The sequence below is a fragment of the Natrix helvetica genome (genome assembly GCF_964273705.1).
Source record: "Natrix helvetica genome assembly, chromosome: 1".
Lineage (NCBI taxonomy): Eukaryota > Metazoa > Chordata > Lepidosauria > Squamata > Natricidae > Natrix > Natrix helvetica.
Window position 1 is genome coordinate 141,328,301 of NC_138548.1, and position 14,937 is coordinate 141,343,237.

The window sequence follows — 14,937 nt, forward strand, 5'->3', positions numbered from 1 at the left end:
CAAATGACATCACAAGCAGCTGCTTATTGTTGAGTCTTTATTAACTGGCTGTCAAAAAAAAAGAAGGAAGGAACTGCGAGGGGTGGGGAGGAACCACTGTCTCTTCTGAAGTGCAAGCTGGGAGCGTAGTAAGAATTTTGCTTATACATATGTAAATACTTGTGATTATCTCAACTATGCTTTCTTTAGGAGCATGAAGCCAACTTTCCGTAGGAATCCTATCCTTGCCAGACCCCAAAGGAAAGGAATAAAAAAGACATGCAGCCAAATAAATAGATGCTTAGTAAATTAAATGCTGCACTTTTTTTTAGATCCTGCATGCTTTAAGCATGACTGTGTCTATAAATATTATATGGAAGCATTATGGACTTAGCGCAGATTTAAATTCTATTTACTAAATCAAAATTTGATAGAGTATGCTTGGCCTTCCAGTAAAAAGGGAGGGTAAACATTAGGGCTGAGCACAGCGTATATTGCAAAGATTTCGGTTCTTTCATTATACAAATATTTGTAAATAGTTTGTAGGATTAATAGTTTCTCTCTAAATAGCATTGTCCATGAGGTATTTTGTAGCACAATAAACTATAGAAAATATGTAAAAGAAGAGAAGAAATGTGGGTCTGTAATCCTTCGTTCACAATGTAAATTGGAGTGGCATTACTACTAGGTCTTTTTTTTCCCCCCAGAATAAAAAGGGAGGAGAATCCTTTGGAAATGACAAAGGCAGCCATTCAGCTTGTGGTAGCTGATAAAACAAAAGAAAATATTGACCTTTCACTCCTCCTGGGTCTTCAGACTGGCTGGCTGTTTTTGTGTAAAACAAGGACAACATCTTCTAGTCTTCAAGAACTTGGATTTTGCAGCCGTGCTCCACATTCTTGTCCCTAGGAATGTCTCCTCAAAGAAAGGCCTTAAGCTAAAGTCACACTAAATCTGTGCTTATTTCCCAGAAGCTGGCCTTTTCGAGTGAAGTCTTAGATCACTGGAAGAGGAACATGACAGAAGTGCTACTGTGTACACTAATATCTTTTCTGTGCTGAGAATGTAAACATGGAGAAACTTCAGAGTAGGGAAAACTCCAAGCGGGTTTATGAAGGGGGAAAAAAATGAAGCCCTACAGCTTCAACAAGCAAAATGATAAAGAGGGCTTAAATATGAATTTAGATATTGATGTTCCTGGAGAATTGGTTTCAAAATTATGACTTGAATTCTTGGGGTTCTCTGAGTTTCGTTATCCCTGCAGGCGTTTCTTTCTCAAACCCCAAGACCCCAACCATTTAATTCTGAGCTACATATATTTTCTACTTTAGAAGTCCTAGTTTCCATAAATCTCCAAATTATACTTTCTAACTATGCTTTAAGAAACAAGACATTTTGCTTTGCAGTAGATACCCAAGAGAACAAACACAAGAGAATTTCAATCTCTAAGTTAAGGGTGTCCAATCTTGACAACTTGAAGATCTGTGGACTTCAAGTCCCCGAATTCCCCAGCCAGACATGCTGGTTGGGGATTGTTGGCAGTTGAAGTTCGCAAGTCTTAAGCCTTCATGTTCAGTTAAATATAATTTGTTGAAGCAGCCCTGATACATCTGTAATATCTTTGGATTGTGTACTGTAAACGTGTACCAGGTGGAGGGTAGCCTAGATGCATCCAATGACTTAGTATGCCTGATCATACTATCCATTGTGGTCCCGTTCTCCCATCCATGATGTATTTATTCAATATGTCAAATCTAGAAACTAGTTATCTTACTGACTAGCACCTGTAGTAACAGTTTTCTTTGATTATTTGTAAACAGAATGGGATGGCATTTGCAAGAAAATTAGTTTATCAGGACATCAAATTCCTCAGAAATCAGTGGAAACGTTTTCAAGTTATGCTTGAACATAAAATTTGATTTTAAAAATCATTGGTCATTTTAGGAAACAAGGTAATATGTTCACATTGATGGCAGATCTCATCGAAGTTACTTAACTTTGATTTCAGGGAAACATGAAAGGAAATTCAAGATGAATTTTTATGAAGGTGTTTGGATTAAGAAACTGATTGTGCCTCATGGAGCAAATGGACAAATTAAACAACATTCTTCTAGCGCAAGCTGCATTGGGGATGTATTCAAAAGAGTCCCTTCAATTTGGCCTTCTTCCAGTCTGTAGCTGCCTCCACGTGAAGATGCCGCTCACAAAGGACCTTCTGCAGCCCTCCCCCAAGGAGGAGAAGCGGAAGCACAAGAAGAAGCACCTGGTGCAGAGCCCCAATTCCTACGTCATGGACATCAAGTGCCTGGGTTGCTACAAAATCACCACGGTTTTCAGTCATGCCCAGACAGTTATGTTGTGCATCGGCTGCTCGACTGTGCTGGGTCAGCCCACTGGTGGAAAGATGAGGTTGACAGAAGGATGTTCTTTCTGGCGGAAGCAACATTAAACTGTGGACACTTGGCACGGGATGGGTTTGGGACTATGGGGACAGTTGCCGATTGTCACCCCAGGTGTTTCTCTGGGGCACCAGTGAAAGTATATTGTACAATGGAGTTGTGGGGGGGGGGTTGTGTAGAGTTACTTTTGAGGGCTTGAGTTGCTACCAACGGTGGCTGTGGGTTGAGGGTGGATACCACCCCTCCCTTCCCCTTGTGGCTCTGGCACTGTCCTTGTAGTCTTACCCATTTCATTCAATAAACTTTGGAAATATGTGTGTGTGTGTGTGTGTGTGTGTGTATTTGTGTTACAACCCCTGGTATGCCTAAATATGGGAGGAAGGTCACTACTCCCTCTTTCTGTCCTTCGGCTCATCACAGAAGACCATGCAGGCAGAAAACCATATTTTTATTTTTAATGTTGCCTTTTTATATTTGTGTTGTATTTGTACTGATAAATAAATTGATCTTTTATCTTTTAATAAATTTATTTATCATTACAAATATAACACACACACACACACACACATGTATATGTATTTGTGTTACAACCCCTGGTATGACTAAATATGGGAGGAAGGTCACTACTCCCTCTTTCTGTCCTTCAGCTTATCACAGAAGACCATGCAGGGAGAAAACCATATTTTTATTTTTACTGTTGTCTTTTTATATTTGTGTTGTAATTGTACTGATAAATAAATAAAGGGAGACTAGGATAGATCTATTTCGAGCTAATTAGCTCTCATCAGCTAGCCATACCCTTACTGGTTCTAATCCCAGTAAGGGTATGGCTAGCTGATGAGAGCTAATTAGCTCGAAATAGATCTATCCTAGTCTCCCTTTATTTATTTATCAGTACAATTACAACACACAGACACACACACACACACACACACACATATAAAAAGGCAACATTAAAAATAAAAATATGGTTTTCTGCCTGCATGGTCTTCTGTGATAAGCCGAAGGACAGAAAGAGGGAGTAGTGACCTTCCTCCCATATTTAGGCATACCAGGGGTTGTAACACAAATACATACCTATTTCCCTGGCTCAACTGATAAGGAGGACAGCCTCTGGCTTAGTGGCTAAGACTCCTGCCTAAGATATAATACAGCCCAGGTTCGAATCCCAATAAGGGTATGGCTAGCTGATGAGAGCTAATTAGATCGAAATAGATCTATACTAGTCTCCCTTTATTTATTTATCAGTACAAATACAACATATATATATATATATATATATATATATATATATATATATATATATATATATATATATATATATATATATATATATATATATATATATATATATATATATATATATATATATATATATATATATATATAAATAAATAAATTGACCTTCCATTTTTTTTCCCTTAGTAAAGGAAAATGCTTTGACATGTGGAAACAGCCAGGAGCAGCTATCAAAGCAGCTGCACTACCTGGAAAAAAGACATGGCTATTTTAATCAGCCAAAGAGACCTTTACATGTTCCTATGCATTGTGAAGCACTGCATCTGAAGAATATGTACAGCCTTGTAAGTAGTCTTCTACACGTATATTAAAGATCTTTTCCAAATATATAAATTATTTGTAGTAAAGTAATGAACTGTACATAATTTTTAAGCTCTTTTTATGGCCCTGCAATCCTTTTTTTTTATCAAGGTGGAGTTGGGGCAACTGAATGTAGCTGAGTCTTTACCGGTCAGATACCCTTCCTGACACCTACGCGGTATTCTCAGCAGATATTTTCTCTTTGCACCCTGAGAAACATCTGTCACTGCCTAGGATTGAACTCTCAACGTCCTGCGTGTAAAGCAAGTATCTTCACCTCTAGGACATGTCGCTCAATAAACTGTATATAAAGGACATATAAATGTCCTTTTATAATTCATTAGGTTTGCTGAATGAGTGACTATGGATCTATGTCTTGGTTCTGTGCAATGAAACATTTTCAAAATCAAATCTGCCATAAAAGTGATAAGTAATCCTAAAGGTATAAATAGATTTCCAATTATCCCACTACTTTAGCTCTCTATCCAGTCATCAGAGTTATGAACTCCGCTGAACTGAAACATTATTGCTCTGTGCACTTTCAGGCTCCTTTGCTTGTAAAATAAAGTAAAATAAGAGGTTTCATTCTTCTAATAAAAACTCATCTCTAATCAGTCAGTTGACTACAAGTGTAAGGAGTACATTTCCGACCGGATTTAGAGGAAATTTAAGAATGTCTTCACAAAATGTATTACCCTGAACTTTTGTTCTAGGTTTATCCTGGTGCAGAATTTCGTTTTACTCATCTAGTATCTCGCTGCAAGTTGGTTTCCAAAGAACAATATTTACTCTGCTGAAAAAGGAGGAAAGGTATCTATGATAAGACAAACCAACAAAAGAGAAACAAGACAAAGTACATGTCTATAGCACGCATGCATTTTTGTCTAGCAAATGTACTTGAAATAGCCAATATAAATAAAATTTGTATCACATGTTTAACTTACAAGTCCTAAGGATTAGGACCTAGGCAGTAGTAGAAACCCAGAGGAGAATGGTCACTGTGAAATATTCCTCTGATGGATTACTCTTATTTATTTTTACGCTATCATTGCAAATTGTGCCCCAACCAATAGCATCATAAGAGATGTGTGTATCTTGGGGGAGGGGGGGATAATTTCAAACAAAACAGTTTAGGATCCTGTTAAAAAATGTTAGGCTCATCATGGCATTCTGGTGAGTCACCACAACCAGAACTACCTGTTCCCCTTCTACACAATGAATTAATCAAGCATTTAACTTGAGAAAACTTTCCACTGCATGAGAAACGCATCATTTAGTAGGAATCACAATCTATTTGGGGGGGGGAGCCTTTACACAATCGTTTAAATTAGGGTTATCCACTCTCATAATTGTGAGGAGAGGACCTGAGGACTGCTAAAAGATGGAACAGATTTTGTGCAAAAAAATTTGGGGTTTGCCTTTTAACAGTGATGTGTGTTTTAGGGCTTCCTCTACAGTTTTGAATACTTCTCATCACAAAATATCTTTGCAGTCTGCTTTCAACAGTCCTAGTCAGAAGGGCCTCTCATGGCCACAAAATGACTTGGGCCATGCATGTGTCACATTATAAAGTCTTGTACATTATGAGAAGATATTTTCCCTGTATTGTTTGTATTGCATGGATCATTCTCTTTGGCCCATTTAACATTCTGAGGAAGTATAGGGATGTCTATCACTATTCCCAGAAGCCAATGGATCAATAAACTATATACTGGCAGACTGCTCTGTCTCTTCTGAGAGAAAAAGACACAACCATAACATATCCTCACCCCATTTCCTCCTCTTCTGTAGAAGCTTTGGGCATAGCCTCTAACATCAGAGGTCTTTTCCTTGTCAGTTGGCCTCAGCTGCTGCTACACAAAAAAAGGCCCATATTTTTCTTGAAAAGAGAATGGTGATCACTGAAAAAAGGGATGAGTTGCTGTCAAGCAGCAGAAGATAGGGTGGCTATATCTATCCTCCTCATTAAGCGAGTGTGTGAAGATGTCCACACTTCAGCCTTTGTCTCCAGCCAGTTTGTAAAAGAAGAATGAAGTTGGTTGACATATTTTAGGTTCCTTCTTTGAGCTCTTATATTTTGAAATCCAAAGACTAAACTTACCTATTTTGCATGGATGACTGGATAATACAGAAACATGACCAATGACTCTAAAAAATGCACACTAAGGAATACAGGATGAGGCTGAAATTGTGCTGTTTTGTGTACCTTTAAGGTAATCAATCAAAACTCAGAAGCCAGTTTGATGTGGTGGTAACCTACAGCTAGAACTGGGGCTGACATAGAAGCTGGAAGATGGTGAGCTCTAGTCCCACTTTAAGCATGAAAGCTGGCTGGCTGGCTGACCAAGGGCCAGTCACTCTCTCTCAACCCTACCCATCTCGCAGGATTGTTGTTATTGGGACAAATATGAAGAGGGAGGAGCAGTAGGTATGTTTGCCACCTTGAATTACTTATAAAGTAATAAGGAGGGAATAAAAACCCAGTACATAAATACATAAAAACATATCAAAATAATGCAGAATGTCTGCAACATTCATGAAGTGATTTTGGGCTAGTGATGGTGTTTCATCCTAGTCTATTTTACAGAGTTGTTGCTGCAGGCATAAAATATGAGAGAGGGGCGGGGGGAGGAGAGAGACCGACTGGTTCTCTGATAAATTTCCTTAAACTCTTAAAGAAAAGTGGTAAAAAATGCAATAAGTACATACATGAATAACCCTGCAATATAGAGAAGAAATACTGTAGAAACCAGTCCAGAGAAACTATCCTTACAAATGTCATTAATGTCAACCAAGTATGCTAGATATATAATAGCCAAAATAGCTCCATCTCACTCTATAGTTCTGTGAACTGATACCACAAAGAGTTGTGGACTGCCTTATAATATATACCATATAGCTTCCACTTCATGTAAATTTCCATCAAGTAAGTTATTTTCCCTTGTAGCAGCCAGTCATGGAGCATATAAAACCAGTTTGCATTTACATCCATTTTCATTCAGCAAAAGCTTGTGCTGGAAAAGGAATTCCCAAGCATCGGCCCTTGTTTTCATCTGCATGTGGTTATTTAGACAATTGCTTAGTTCAATGCAAGGGAAAGGACCATTTTTTAAATCAATAAATGAACAAGTATTGCTGAGTAACACGCAACGTATCCAAACAGTCTATCAAGCTAGGACTGAGGGAGAGTTAAGAATATAGATGTGTGTGATTGTGGGCTTTGAGGAAGAAATAGCATAGAAGTAAACAGCACACTTGTTTGCAAAGGCTGATCAGGTACAAGCATGGAAGTCAATGTGAAGAAGAATCCTTAGCATTAACTAATATTAGTAAGCACTAATCAGTAAGATTGGTAGCAAAAGATGGGTTGTATCAGTGTATTTCTAGGAATCCTGCTGCCTAAAAAGACTATGAAAATATATAATTTGGGGAGATCTGAATGGCTCACCCCTTGAAGAATAGCAGAATAAAAGAGTTGGGAAGGGCCTTGGAGGTCTTCTAGTCCAACCCCTCTACCAGGGGTCTATAACCTTAAACAGTCAAAGAGAAATTTGGACCCCTTTCTCTTTTTCCTAATCCTGCCTAGGACTGTGTTGGCTTCTTTGGCAGCTGCAGGTTTATATTTAAGTGATTCTCCACTAGGACTCTCTCACAGTTACTACTATTGATCCAGGTACTACCTATTCTATCACCTGTGCATTTGTTTTTTCTTGTAGAACCTTACTCTCCCCATCATTGAATTTCTTTTTGTTAGATAGGGCCCTGCATTCAAGTCTGTCAAGATCCTTCTGTAACTTGAGCCTATCTTCTGGAGGATTGGCTACTCCTGCCAGTTTGATGTCATCTGAAAATTTGGAGATGTTTAGGTAGCTAATAAAGACCTAGCTATTTCCTCAGGGTTTGGAGACAGGATGACAGTTGAGCCTCTGGACAATTTTTTTATTTTGTTTATATATGTTAACTGTTTACAAGTTTGTCTTCAGGCCACACACAATTTCTATTTATTATTATTATTTTTCTTACATTTTAATTGTAAGCTTTCCAGGATTGGGAGCTGAGGTTATCTGAATTGTATGTATGTATACATAAATAAAGGCTTCAATAAATCAGAACATTTATCCTTGTTGCTAAATCTCCCTGCCATCCTAAGATTTCCTACATATTTATGTTCCTACTGTAAATTCTCATATCAGCAAAGTGGGAAACAGATGCTAGGTAAGGCTTTCTAAGCCAGGAGAACGGTTGGACTGTTTTAATTACAGTTTTATTCATATACCTCCACTATATCTCTCATAAAATATGAGTGAATGTTGGACAGAAAGTAAGAAATATTCAAAGTTAGCTGACTGCCCTTAGGTTATTTTAAGTGTAATGCATACAGCATAAATTTAGCTGATATACCACAGATCAGTGGTGGGTTGCAGGCGGTACACCCCGGTACGGGTGTACTGGAGCCTGCCCAGAGAACCAGGTACCGTTCCGGTATGGTGCTCCGGAGGGCCCACCCACCCGCCCGAGCTCCTTACCTGTCCTTTAAGCCTTTGGTGCTTCCGCACACATGCATGGCGCGTACGGCACTTGCGCAACACTCCGCCGAGCAGCTGGAGCATCGTAGAGGCTTGCGGAGGCATCACAGGCAGGTATGATGCACGCAGGCACTGCACACATCTATGTGGGTGATGCCGTACTGATTGGAACGGGATCCGGAACCCCCCCACTGCCACAGATACAGCATAGTCCCAAATGTATTGGTTTGCAAGTAAATATCTACAAAATTTTAACAACTGGCATGGCTAATGCTGGGTAACCAATCCAATTTATTCATCTGCCATAGTACGAACTTTTCTAATGCTGCTTCTTAGCAAATGAGTTAGTCAACAGGTTTTTACAACTTCTTATTTTGAAAATAATAGTCTCAGTACAACTGCAGGTAATCAGGTTGAGCAAGGGCTATCTTAATATAAGTCCTAGGTACAGAACTTCAATCTAATGAGAAATGATCTTCTATGTGGTATAATACAGGTAGTCCTCGACTTACAACGGTTTGAAGGTACAACAGCAGTGAAAAAAGTGATGCATGAACATTTTTCGCACTAATGACTGTTGCAGCATCCCCATGATCATTGAATAGAATTCAGATGCTTGGCAACTAATTCATATTTATGACGGTTGCATGTGATCCCCTTTTGCGATCTTCTGACAAGCAAAGTCAATGGGGAAACCAGTTCACTTAACAAAAACGTGTTACTAATTTAACAGCTGCAGTGATTCACTTTACAAATGTGTTAAGAAAAGTTATAAAATGGGACAGCAGTCACTTAACAAATTTCTCACTTAACAACATACATTTTGGGGCTCAGTTGTGGTCATATGTTGAGGACTACCTGGATATAGCTGGATGGCATCGCATTGCAACCAAAATGTCTTCAATTAAATGTTGCTAAACACACAGAAATGACTGTACCATTCATGTAATGTTCATGCTGGCCCAGTGTCCATTATAATTCTTTTTCTTAGGTACTTCCAACATTATCCTCACTCCCAACGTAGTGAGTAGTGAGCTCGGCATGGGCAGCACTCAAAGATTAGATATGACTGCTGGCTGAATTGATGAGACCATTATAGCGTCTGATGTATCTCAGTGAGGTACAATGCAGCCCAGTTCAAAGGTCTCACCATCAAAACTGACATTAGCCAGAGCATCAAACAAATCAAAGAAATAGTGCAAGATTGGAAGTTGAGGAGAGACTTGGCCCATAGAATCTTCAAGTGTTGGACATGATTGAATGAGTATCATCAACTTCTTTTTTCTTTTCTTCTTCTTCTTCTTCTTCTTCTTCTTCTTCTTCTTCTTCTTCTTCTTCTTCTTCTTCTTCTTCTTCTTCTTCTTCCTCCTCCTCCTCCTCCTCCTCCTCCTCCTCCTCCTCCTCCTCCTCCTCCTCCTCCTCCTCCTCCTCCTTCTCAGATACAGTCCTGGTTGATATTATTTGAAAATTCCATTAAGTTTCACTGATGTGAAAATAAAACGGAGAAGGAAAACCTCCCTTGAGTCAAGCTCAGTTCCTGGTGACCATGTTTATGCAGTATATTGGAAGCATGACAGGAATAATTCTGGGATTCATCAAAACTTTCTAGTCTAAACAAAACTCCTGGAATTCTCAGGGGGTGCCCAGTTCTGTCCTAAACAGGACTGATTCCAGCTTAGCTTTCAAAATCCACAGACTATCACCTGTTGTGGTGAAGTGAAAATAGATAGTAAACTGATGCTGCCAGGGAGGAGATCTAGTATGCCAGCTACATGTAGTGCTCATAAGCAGAGGGAATTAATCTCTTGAATAATCTGACTCTTGATAACACTTGGGTGACAGTTGTGAAAGATATGAAAGCAAATGAAAGCTGAGAACACAGATCTTCTACTTGGGATGTGCTTGTGGCTTCCATCTAGCAGAATAACAGAGATGGAATGGACCTTGGAGGTCTTCTCGTCTCTTTTCAAGCAGGAGCCCCTATACCCTATACCAGTGATGGCGAACCTTTTTGGCACCAAGTGCCGAAAAGGGAGAACGTGTGCACACACATGCACACACACACACACACACACACACACACACACACACAAAGATGCACACACACACACACACATGCTTCACACACACGTCTGGGCCACAACCTGGAAGAGGAGCTGCCCAGGGGGTATGTACGTGCCGGAAAATGAACTTCTGGTTTCTGGCGTGCACATGTGCACCGGTCAGCTAATCTTTCGATTACTGGTGCGCATGTGCATGCAACAACCAGCTGGCCGGATTGCATGCACATGCGCACCAGTAATCGAAAGATTAGCTTTTGAAAAAGTGGAAGAAAATGGAAGACCAGCTCTTCCAGCTTCTGGCATTGCTGCATGCACGAGGGCTGGCTGTTCATTGCGCACTCATGCACACCAGAAACCCAGAAGAGGAACAGGCAATGCCGCTCGTGCCAGGCAACATGGCTCCATGTGCCATTTCGGGCACACATGCCATAGGTTTGCCATCACGGCCCTATACCCTGGCTGTCCATACTCATTTAAAAAATTTCCAGTGATGGAGCACCCATAACCTCTGAAGGCAAGCCATTCCATTGGTTTATTGTTCTCATCAGAAAATTTCTTCTTAGTTCTAGGCTGCTTCTCTTCTTGGTCAGTTTCCACCCATTGCTTTTTGTCTTGTCTTCTGGTGCTTTAGGGTGGTTGTTGGTTTTTTGCACTCATGTCAGAAGCACCGAGGCAATTCTGGGTTGAAAGGATTATCTGGTGACATCACCATTGACCTGGGGATGCTCAGTTGGGGGCTCCTGTCATATCCTTGGCAAGAACTGGAATGAAGGATGAGAGATCAACCCTGCCCCACAGCAGCACTCAAGTTTTGAACATGGGCTTGCTAAGTGCCTGCCCAAACTTCCAACCACTTGAGCCACCACGCTTCTGGAAAATTGACCCCTCTTCTTTGTACATCAGCAATCCAGCTGATGATGGGTAAATTGCTGCATTTTTGTGATCCGTGGTACAATGTATACAATGTGGCACTTGAAATGGAAAAAGCTTTTCCTCAAACAAAAACACTTTAAAGTGTCCCCTTTGTGCATCAGAAATACACTTCATTGTGCTTCTCCAATCAAACATTGAGAGCAATCAGGATAGTTTATACAAAATAAGGATTTTACTTTATCCTGACAAATTAATGCTTGATATCTTTTTGACTATATAAAATACATGCGGATAATATGAATTAGGCTGGGCGCTATCTGACGTATCCTAGAGAAATAATTTTATAGTGACAAAGAGAAAGGGGGAGATTTTGCCTCTGTTCTGTCTAAACTGATCCAATGGGAGTGCTGATAAAAAATGAAATTCATGAAATTATCATTTTCTGCCTTTGCCATCTTGGGGAAGGAATCTTCATTTCCAAAATTGCATTGTTTTTAAATAAAAAAAGAGCAACCAAAAAATAGTTCTCTTTAGAAAGAAGGAAGTTTCTTTCTGCTGTGTTTCAGTGCTGTTGAATGTTTGTTAAATAATAGCTACGAAATATTGAAATGGGACGAAAGGATGAGAAAAAGATGGCAAATCCCTTCCTTGTAAAAAGGCTGGTACAATCATCAGTCCACTGTAAAGATAAGGGAATTTTAGACTTTAACATGGGGAAACCTGTCTTCTAACAAGCTATGAATCACTTTGCTACTCACTCCTTAATTCAAAATTGAATTGATACGCATAGTAACCCTGTAACCTATCAGAAAATGTATGTTATGTGAGATTTTGGTATTAATGTAGATATAAATGTTTGTCCAAATTATTTCAGTGACTTTTTCACTTCCAATGATTTTGGCCAAGTCACTTACTATCTTCCTATACCAAGACATATTATGGTTGTAGCTGTGATAGTGTGTAGATCAAAAAAAAAGTTGAGTTGTTAACTAATACTCAAGATTTACCCAAGAAATCCTCCTTGGTTCAATGATACTCGTTTTATTGTATGCAGTCTAGATTGCACCAGTTTGTTGCAGAAATTGTTTATGCTATTTTCTTTCATTTTCTAATCCTCCGGGATATCCTGAAAACACATAATAGGCACTAATGGCTGAATTTAAGAATTATTTTTCTCCAACTACTAGTTCCGAAGATTTTATCAAATAAGGAAAATTAATTTGTGTGTCTATGAAATAGAAAATGGGTGTTATAGCTTGAATAAATGTATTGTGGTGTTAAGAAATAACATCTTCATTATTTTTTTATTTGTATATTTATATTGTGTCATCCTTTTTTTTTTAAACCAATGGGTGCTGAAAATTGGATGCAAGCTGCAGAATTATTGTCTAGATATTTTTCTGCTGCAGACCTTGAACATTTTCCCCTGAACTCTTTAAAAAAAGATATTTTTTGTACTCTTGACAGAACTGAAGTGGGCTGCATAGTTTACCAGTTATCTGAGCTTAGAAAGACAACTTCATACCATGTAATAAACTCCTAAGCAAGATTAGAAGCATCAAAAGAAAGCTACAATTCAAAGCAAGAAACACAGGGCTTATTATATTAGTTGCAATAAAGTTTCCAGATTGGCAACATTCTTAACTAGTTTTATCTCTTTTGCAGTAAACAGAGTTTAGAAGCTAAAGCTGGATGGAATCGTTTATCGCCTAGTTTTACAAAAGTCACGCTTTGAATGTCGGGAAGAAGAGAAATGATTGTCATAGCAGGGCGGAAAAAATCCAGATGATCATCAGATTATGGACATTAGGGTATTTTACATTTTTTGTGTGTTGGGGGAATTAAAGGGTAAATGTCCCAAAGGTGCTTTTTCAAGAGGCAACTGGACTTTCTGATTTTTCTTTGAAGACATTTCGCTTCTCATCCAAGAAGCTCCTTCAGAACAGCAGAAGAAGCTTCTTGGATGAGAAGCAAAATGTCTTCAAAGAAAAACCAGAAAGTCCAGTTGCCTCTTGAAAAAGCACCTTTGGGACAACCAAGACCTAGATGACTGACAATCTCCATAGGCATTTAGAAGGTAAAAGGATCACCTTAATTCTCACAGAACCTTAAACACCACTCCCATGGAGTCTGGCCTTGCCCACTCGTTGAAGAAAACCTTTGTTGTGCCTTCTCCTTTTCCCCAAGCTTGCTGTAGCCATAAAAATTTGCATACCTGTCAGGGGTGGGTTCCGGCAGGCACTACTGCCAGTTTGCTCATCTGAGAGCTGCGAGTGCATGCGCAGTGTAATTAAAATTGTTCTGAGCATGTGCAGAACTGAAAAACAAGATACTGTCACCGCCGCTGCCGCCCAGGGTACCAGTTTGGGGGTGTGGCAGGCCTGGGTCGCTGCCAGTTCCAGTAAACCAGGCCACCAAACCACTACTGTTCACCTGAACCAATCCGAACTGGTAGAAACCCACCACTGGTACCTGTGCAATACAGCATCCCATCCCTTCATAATTCCTTATCTTGCGGATTGCAGTAGATAGAACCAACATATGCATGTAAACTATCGTGCCTTTCCCTTTCAGGGTGGACAATCTTAAACCAAATAAAGAAAAGGCAGAGAAAGTGATTTATTTACCTATTTATTTATTTAGCACATGTCTATCTCTCCTCAGTTCAAATGATTCATGGAAGCTTACCTAGAATTTAAATGGGAGAACAATAAAAGCAACCATCAGCCAAACCCCACTATCAATAAAATGAAGAATGGCATTGCAGCCTATGGGAGAAAGCCCCTCTGAAGCAATTCAGTTTTCAACAATTTACAGAAAATCATCAAGGAGCCTGATTTCCATGGGAGTCCCCGAACAAAGAAATTGCTTGCTGTGCATACGCTCATCTTGTTCCAATTGATTCACTGAATAGGGTTTTGTCTGCTTGTTTGTTTTTATCTTGGATTACTTGGATTCGGTGTTGTGCAATTTTCCCCTTCAACTTATCCTGATTCTTCTGTCATCACTGCTCATTGCAAGAAAACATGTAATTATCCCCATCCCATGGATTCTTGTTTTCAGAATAACCTAAATTCCATGACCTAGATGACCCCCCTCTCTCCTGACAGGAAACAGCCTAATCTTTTCTGGTGTAATTAATATGTTCCCCAATTAGATTATATACAGATGTACCACCTACTTGAAATCATTGCAGAGATCTCATCGTCTGCTTCTTGAAGATGGGGAATATGCCTGGGAGAAAATAGCAACAAAATAGTTGGCCAGGTTCAATCTGGTGGTACTGTAGCTGCAACTAACCATTGCATTATTGACTTTTCTCCCTTCTGCTCAGATTGCAAATTATTGAAGAAGTAAAAGGGACAACAGCAATGGACCATAGAACCCTGAGGTCCTCTTTTAATGCCAGATCATTTGTTAATCAAGCATCTACTATCCAACATTTAATCCTGGATAAACGTACTTACCAGGGGTGGGTGCTGGCAGGCACAACTTCCG

At 39.5% G+C, this 14,937-nt stretch overlaps 1 protein-coding gene and 1 long non-coding RNA gene across 4 annotated transcripts; both read left to right on the forward strand.

Annotated features, from left to right (window-relative positions):
- Positions 1–18: 18 nt before the first annotated feature.
- LOC309384652 lies at positions 19–14,656 on the forward strand. 3 transcript variants are annotated; one of them, XR_014174088.1, is made up of 4 exons: positions 19–128; positions 3,804–3,961; positions 13,105–13,250; positions 14,104–14,656. It is a non-coding gene; the product is annotated as an uncharacterized lncRNA (long non-coding RNA). The 3 variants fall into 3 exon arrangements; XR_014174089.1 differs by lacking the exons at positions 13,105–13,250; positions 14,104–14,656 and adding an exon at positions 4,691–5,795; XR_014174090.1 differs by lacking the exons at positions 13,105–13,250; positions 14,104–14,656 and adding an exon at positions 4,691–5,795 and having other exon boundaries at positions 67–151.
- On the forward strand, positions 2,111–2,456 carry LOC309383029 (small ribosomal subunit protein eS27-like; the record flags this gene model as incomplete). The annotated part of the gene is made up of 1 exon (XM_081935114.1): positions 2,111–2,456. One exon carries the CDS (start codon positions 2,111–2,113, stop codon positions 2,426–2,428), a length of 318 nt encoding a protein of 105 aa, XP_081791240.1. The 3' UTR covers positions 2,429–2,456.
- Positions 14,657–14,937: the final 281 nt, after the last annotated feature.